The sequence below is a fragment of the Capsicum annuum genome, chromosome 3 (genome assembly GCF_002878395.1).
Source record: "Capsicum annuum cultivar UCD-10X-F1 chromosome 3, UCD10Xv1.1, whole genome shotgun sequence".
NCBI classification, from domain to species: domain Eukaryota; kingdom Viridiplantae; phylum Streptophyta; class Magnoliopsida; order Solanales; family Solanaceae; genus Capsicum; species Capsicum annuum.
Window position 1 is genome coordinate 5,321,062 of NC_061113.1, and position 8,169 is coordinate 5,329,230.

At 34.6% G+C, this 8,169-nt stretch overlaps 2 protein-coding genes across 2 annotated transcripts; one reads left to right on the forward strand and one right to left on the reverse strand.

The window, feature by feature from the left end:
• Positions 1 to 2,305: 2,305 nt before the first annotated feature.
• LOC107865616 (F-box/kelch-repeat protein At3g23880-like) lies at positions 2,306 to 4,526 on the reverse strand. The gene has a single exon (XM_047408942.1). It carries the CDS (start codon positions 3,514 to 3,516, stop codon positions 2,815 to 2,817), a length of 702 nt encoding a protein of 233 aa, XP_047264898.1. The 5' UTR covers positions 3,517 to 4,526; the 3' UTR covers positions 2,306 to 2,814.
• Positions 4,527 to 4,556: 30 nt separating this feature from the next.
• On the forward strand, positions 4,557 to 5,865 carry LOC124896541 (F-box/kelch-repeat protein At3g23880-like). Its single transcript, XM_047408089.1, has 3 exons — positions 4,557 to 4,595; positions 4,704 to 4,744; positions 5,427 to 5,865. Exons 1-3 carry the CDS (start codon positions 4,557 to 4,559, stop codon positions 5,863 to 5,865), a joined length of 519 nt encoding a protein of 172 aa, XP_047264045.1.
• The last annotated feature ends 2,304 nt before the right edge of the window (positions 5,866 to 8,169 follow it).

Consider the following 8,169-nt stretch of genomic DNA (forward strand, 5'->3'; position numbering starts at 1 on the left):
GGGGGGGGGGGGGGGGGGGGGGGGGGGGGGGGGGGGGGGGGGGGGGTATGCACAGCAGGGACCCTGAACCCGGAGGGTCGGCGCCGGAGGGTGGCGGGGAGAGGCGGTCGGCGCCGGTGGGTGGCGGCGAAGGGCTAATAAAATATTTTCTTATCGGTTTCGGTTTATCGGTTTTTGGTTCTTAGCGGTTCGATTTTCAGTGTAACCAATAAGAAAATACTTATTGAATAGAAATAGTAACAACTAACGTAAAAAAATAAAATCTTAGTTACCGCCAAAATCCTACGCAATACATTTTAGTTTACAAGAATCTTCAAACTTAAACTGAATGTTAGTTCGGAAAAAATTGAATCCTAATTGTTGGAAGCTATAAATGCTTCAAGCTTTTCAATACTCTAATAGCCGAGTTTTATATTGCGCCTTTGTTGCCCTGAATAAATTAATACTTGGTGAATCACTGAATTGTGAATAAGTAGTGCATATAATATATATATATATATATATATATATATAGAGAGAGAGAGAGAGAGAGAGATTTATATAAATAACATAAATATGATATAAAATAATAATTTAGTGTATCCTTATTGGGTTATCGGTAAAACCGATAACCCTGTAAGCTAAAATCGAAACTGAACCGTTTATCCAATAAATTTTTTTATAAAACCAATAAGAAATTGTTAACCCAATAATCAATAACATTTTTATCGGTTTGGTTTATCGATCAGTTCGATTTTTGCGCACCCCTAGTTAAGCATGTATAGAGTGTACCAAGAATTTGGAGTTGAAAAGAACTGGAGCGCCCATAAGCGACGACTACCAAATGCCATTATGTGGTCTGCATATCGAGTCCAAAAGTCCATCGAAGTTGTAGGTAATTTGCGCGTATCAAACACAAATCATGCTTGGTAATAAATTTGTATCGACAACTTCAACTACAAGTAAATGATATTGGTACGCTCAGAACGAATCATGATCACAAGTACTAAAGACTAGATCCACGTTTAGTTCATATCAATCTCATCATGATTCCATATAATAGTACATATATTCATATAAACAAGAAGCTTGTTCAACATTCAAGCAAGTTAACAAAATGTGATACTGATACACAATTAGCTAACATATGTGACTCTTGCTCAATGAACAAAGAAACAACATTAGTACTCCATGATAAAGAATAATAAAAACAAAGAGAAACCATCTTCGTCATTGCAATCCATGCAGTAACCAGGGAGTAGATAAGTTTTTCCGAACATTTGCTTACTGAAAGTTCAGTAAAACATAAAAGTTAACAAAACACATCAAGAACAGAACAGTTAGAGAAGTATACCACATATAGGATATCCTTGTGCATGATCTATGTTTAACATGTAGCAAAAAAGATGAGCTCCAATTCCCTACCTACTATATTTGACACATGTCTGCGAGTTGATTCCATTCCAACTTTTAAGCAATGAACAGGAACAAATATACATTGAACTCTAGAAGGAACACGCAAATGCAACTTCAAGTGGTAAACTTAGTCAATATAAATACCAAAAGATTAAGAACAAATCACAAGCTACACTCACTCTGATCCCTGTACGTGTAACATATTATGCTGACAAAAAGAGGGTAACTAGTTGATTCGGAACTGGGGATTTGCATAGAAACTATGCTTCTCCCCAGCTCCAGTAAGTCTTAACTTGCACGGATTTTCATTAGACAGACCATTAGTCTTCTTCCCCTTCATATTGTTTTCTAGGATTGTGAAATCCGTCCGGAGTCGACCCTTTGGCCAACTGGAGCCTGTGAAACTTGGGGATTATGGGCATGTCCTTCTACCATTCCCCACTTAAATGCCAGAGTTAGTTCACTTGGCACGGGGCTCGAATCTATGACCTAAGACACAAGTCACTATACCTTCGTTGTATCTTTTCCTGGCTTCCTCATTTTAATGGCTCACAAAGGACTCAAGTCACCAAATTGAATCACAATAAAAGTCGATGCATATCGATCAAAATCTTTCCGTTGTTTCTTACAAGGATTAGCTATATTTCCTTGTTATAGCCTGTCTGCATCAACTTGTATCAAATTTTCAGAGCATCAAGACATAATTGATACCATAACGAGTAGGAATTACACTTGACTTGCTTTAAAAACAGGTTTCGTATCTCACTTGATGATACGCAACCAATTCAGCTTATTAGTTTAACTTTAAGATTGCGGATAATAGAACAGGATGTACAAAACTTATTAAAAACAACAACAACAAAAAATGGAGGTCAAACTAAAAATACTCAAACACGATTAAAGAATCTACTACTGTAGTAATCATTGTTGATTGATACAAAATTTGTACTCTTATCTACTTTAGAATAGATAGTGACCTCTTAAACAAACCTCCTCAGGGTTATTTTATCTCCTACATTCGTGCATCCCATTCTCATGATCAAAACAGCTAAATTTGCTTCTTAAAATGATCTATCGTTGCACAGACCCATTGGTTATGTCAACTCTAGTGACAAAGTGAAAGACATTTCAACCTTCCATTGACCAAATAAGAAAGACAACCCTGAAGAAACAATGTTGAGTGAAATTTAGTTTGAAGATGAAGATACCGAGCACTTAAACCAAACTAATTGTTCTTGCAAAGAAAAAGTTTCGTGAGGCCAAAAAGGACTAAAAAGATCTACAAACAGATATGGTTCAAAGATGTCTATAATATCTGCAGAGTCTTGTTGTTTTATAAATGCGACAAAAACAAAATTTAATAGCTCTTGAGAAAAATGTATAGAGAACTCTTAATAATTCCTTATCACACGATTGCCTTCATATGAGCTTTTGCCACCTTTGACGTTGTTGCGTGGTGGTACCATTTGCAACAAAGGGCCAAACTAGGCTTTCAATGTAGAGCGTTGCCTCAACAAGGGGACCACAGTTGCTAACCTCTGGAAATCTGATCGAGTCATCATTTGGATTGTAAATCATGAAAACTGAATCATTCCTAAACAAAATTTCACCTTCACTTGACATGGAAAAGGGTGGACCAAATAAACTATACCCCATGGGATCATAAGGATACTTGATGATAAACATCTTTGTCCATGATTCTTTAACTCCATATTCTTTCATAACCCACACATCTGCGTGACTCCTAAGATGATGACAAAACATAGAAAGATCATTTCCTAACACACCGAGGCATGGCTTAAACTCAAGATTTCCTTCTGCATAGCAAGGTTTCTCCATTTCTCCCCATCTCCCATCAGCCAAGTCAACAAAAATGATGTCCCAATCACTATAACAGCTAAAACGCTTAGTAGTATTAGCCCAATGAAGTTTCCCATTCACAAACTTACCCGTCTGATTGGATAGCTCCCCAATTTGAAAATCGTCCAAACGTTTCCAAGAATTATTATTCAGACTATATATTTTGCCCACATTATAACGTGAATCGTCATCATACACTTTTTGGGTAAGACTCACTACCTTATAATCCTCATTAAGCTCATCATATCCAAAACCATACATGTAAAGGTAACCAGTTCTAGCCGAAGGCAATTTCTTGAGCTTCCTAATTGACGGGTTCCAGAGAGACAAATTTTTATAATCACTGAGAACACAAATCAATCCATTGGCGGATCCCACAGCCTTAACAAATTTTTTGGATTTTTTTCGGAGGATAATCCAAGTCAATTAAAGAACTAACGGAACAGTCCTTAAGATGTTTAGGTGGATCAAACCTCAACATAACCTATGGCGGGTGTAGCTGTTGTTATCACTAGTTATGCTGATATGAGACTTGACAAATTCAGCGCTAGAGATTAAACCAAGCCAAAATGGAGCACTGCTAGTTGGTTTGTTCCGCTTTGGGCGTTGATGGGAGGCTTCGATTCCATTTGTGCGATAGAAATATGAGCGCTTCGAGAAGACTAAGGTTTTTCTTGTTCTTAGTATAGCTGTCTCTGACAATTCTTCCTAATTGTACAATCTCCAAACATTCTTTTCCTGAAAAAACGAAGAAGATAAAACCGGTCCTTTTCTTTTGTAATACGTTCAAAATAGTTCCTTAACTATCACCTGAACATATTTTGTCCATCAAATTTGCAAAAAATGAGCACTTTAAGACATCCCTAAGCTATATTGTTTCGGATTTAAGACCCTGCGAGAGTGCATTTAAGTTATTGAGTCAATTTCATGCACAAAAGAGTCTCTTAAATTTCTCCTTCCAAAAGATCGGTCAAAAAAAAATCTAGTGCTGGATTAGGATGACTCACCTTTAAGCTTTAATTCGCTATGGGTGTCCATTTAACTTCAATTTATTAAATCCTGAAAAGGCATCCCTGGAGGAAAGTAGAATGTAAAATACAGCTAATGCCTCTGAATTTATATCGAAAATTTTCATCAAGAATCAGTTGAAAACCAGCAAAACCTCCCTAATAGAAATATCGATATCTACCTTTGTTATAGGATCCAAGTCTGGTGAAAACTGGCAGAATCACATTTATCTAATGGCATTTCCATATTTGTCAGTTTCATTATATTCTTGGACTAATTTCTTTGTTTTGTAAATGCAGTTTACTCTTCGAGTTGCACAAGTTGGATTTCAGGTAGGTTTTGCTGGTTTTTTAACTGATTCTTGATGAGCATTTTCGATATATATTCAGAGGCGTTAGCTGTGTTTTACATTCTACTTTCCTCCGGGGATGCCTTTTCAGGATTTGATCCAGAAATTGTTTCCAAATACAAAGAAACCTCGGTATATATTGAAGTTAAATGGACAAATTTCATAGTGAATTAAAGCTTAAAGGAGAATCCTCTTAATTCAGCACTAGATTTCTTTGACTGATCTTTTTGAAGGTGAAAATTAAGACACTTTTGAGCGTGAACTTGACGCAACAACTTAAATGCACTCACTCTAGCAGGGTCTTAAATCTATAATGATATAGTTTAGGGGAGGCTAAAAGTGTTCATTTTTTTGCAAATTTAAAAGACAAAAACTGTTCAACTGATACTTAAGGAACTATTTTGAAACTATTACGAACGAAAAGGATCATTTCTACCATTTTCTTGGAAAAGAGTTGTATAAAATATCACAATCAGGAAGTATTTTCAGAGATAGCTACACAGAATATCAAAAACCTTAGTCTTCTCCAAGCGCTCTTTTCTATAGCATAAATGGAATCTGAGGGAGATGAAGCGGAGCGAACCCACAAGCCGTGCTCCATTTTCTTCTACTTCAGTTCAGGATTCAATCTTTGAATTCCCTATTAAATCCTGGGTTGATTTAATCTCTAGCTCTAAATTTGTCAAGTCTCATCTCAACATATTTGGTAATAACAAGGAGTACACACGCCATAGGTTTATGTTGGGGGGTTTCATCCGCCTGAATATCTTAAGGATTGCTCCTCTAGTTCTTTACTTTATGACCATTTTACTAGGGCAATTGACTTGAATTGTCCGATGAATAAATCCCAAAATCACCCAATTAAGGTTGTAGGTTCTATTAATGGATTGATATCTCTTGCTATTGAGGAAAAAGACTTGTTTCTCTGGAATCCGTCAGTTAGTAAGCTCAAGAATTCCTTAACTGGTCGATTTACCTCATATGGTTTTGGTTATGACGAGCTTTACGATGATTATAAAGTAGTGGGTATTACCAAATATCTGTGTTATGATGATTCACGTTATAATGTGGGTAAAGTATATAGTCTAAATAATAATTCTTGGAAACGATTGGACGATTTTCAGATTGTGATACAGTTCCCTAGGTCAGGTGTGTTTGTGAATGGAAAACTTCATTGGACTAATACTGCTAAGCGTTTTGGTTATCATAATGATTGGGACATCATTTTTGTTGACTTGGCTGATGGGAGATAGGGAGAAATGGAGAAACAGAGAAGGAAATTTTAATTTTATGCCATGCCTCGGTGTGTTGAGAAATGATCTTTCTATGTTTTGTCATCAACTAAGAAATCACGCGGATGTGTGGGTTATGAAAGAGTATGGGGTTAACGAATTGTGGACAAAGATGTTTATCATCAAGTAGCCTTATGATACCATGGGGGTATAGTTTATTTGGTCCACTCTTTTGCATGTCAAATGAAGGTGAAATTTTGTTTAGGAATGAATCAGTTTTCATGATTTACAATCCAAATGCTGACTCGATCAGATTTCCAGAGGTTACCAACTGCGGTCACCTTGTTGAGGGAATGCTCTACATTGAAAGCCTAGTTTGGCCCTTTGTTGCAAATGGTACCACGAATGCAACAACTTCAAAGGCGCAAAAGCTCATATGAAGGCAATCGTGTGATAATTAATTAGTAAGAGTTCTCTATACATTTTTCTCAAGAGCTATTAAATTTTGTTTTTTTCGCATTTATAAAACAACAAGACTCTGCAGATATTACAGACATCTTTGAACCATATCTGTTTGTAGATCTTTTTAGTCCTTTTTCTTTTTGGCCTCACAAAACTTCCTCTTCGCAAGAACAATTAGTTTGGTTTAAGTGCTTGGTCTCTTCATCTTCAAACTAAATTTCACTCAACATTGTTTCTTCAGGACTATCTTCTCTTTGTCTTACTTTATTTGGTCAATCAAAGGCTGAAATGTCTTTCACTTTGTCACTTGCATTGACATAACCAATCCGTCTGTGCAACGATAGATCATTTTAAGAAGCAAATTTAGCTGTTTTGATCATGAGAATGGAGGAGGTTTGTTTAAGAGGACTCTATCTATTCTAAAGTAGATAAGAGTACAAATTTTGTCATCTTTGTTGTATCTGTTAAACCCCATTTTAAAACGGGTCAAACTAAGTTACACAGAATATTGAAAACCTCTAAATAAATTTAACGATAGATCATTTTAAGAAGCAAATTTAGCTGTTTTGATCATGAGAATGGAGGAGGTTTGTTTAAGAGGACTCTATCTATTCTAAAGTAGATAAGAGTACAAATTTTGTCATCTTTGTTGTATCTGTTAAACCCCATTTTAAAACGGGTCAAACTAAGTTATACAGAATATTGAAAACCTCTAAATAAATTTAAGGAAGTCGCCACCTAATTAGTTCTACGGTGAATTAAGCCACCTATTATAAATTATGTGATTAAAAAAAAAAATAAATACTTCATTTTTAGGTCGGATTCTAGGTAAAGATTCTGATTATCCTTAAGGGCAGGGATTAGGCATCCTAAAGGATCCGCTAACTACGGTTAACCGACCAAATTTAGATTAGATAAGAAAATTAAAATTATATTAAGAAAGATGTAAAAAATGTACATCGTTTATAAGATAATATATGTTAATTATTTATAAGAAGAAGATTAGAAAACTTTAGAGGAACCTCGTCATAAAATCTACTTTTCAAAAATTACCGAAGATAATTTTTTATAAGACCTCGTAAAAATGGTGCAACCTTATTTTGTCAAAAGAGAGTTATTTAAAATCATTTTTTTAAAAAAGATATACAAATCTTTCAATTAATAATTTAAAAAGCTAGTTATGTTTAAAAACTCACACTTTTCTTTATTCTAAAAAAATGACTCCTTTAGTTTCTTTTTTAATCAAATTTTTATAAAAATAGATTAATTATCCTACACTAAATGAATTGCTAAAAAAATATAGTTATTTAAATCTACAATAACTTGAGAATTTATTATTTATTACAATACGGCTAAAGATAAATAAAACATTTCTCTTGTAATTTGAAATCCTAAAAAGGTCTTGGGAAGTCGGTTTGCAAAGTTCCCATCTTTTAGTTGAAATTTATGAAAAATGAATTGATTTATCATATCCAAAATTATTAAAGTCGATTTTCGAGTATAACAATAATAAAATCGCCTGCCTATATTTTGACTATTTCGACAGTAGTAACTAATAAGAAACTAATTTTTGATTCTAAGGATAAGGTCATTATTCTATATAAAAGAAACATTAAAGACTTCCTAATGACTCGAGCATTAAATTCTAAAAGGTATGCTTTTAAGTACCAAGTTTTAACCTTTAATGATACAAATTATATCTAAACCTAGTGATTAAGTTAAAAACAATATCCACAGGTGAGGTCAGAAACAACTTGATTCGCTATCATGCTTAAAGATCTACACTAATTCAAATAAGAGCATACAAAACACAAATTCCAAATAATAATCTACGAAATGTTAATGAAAATAATAAAAAGAGTC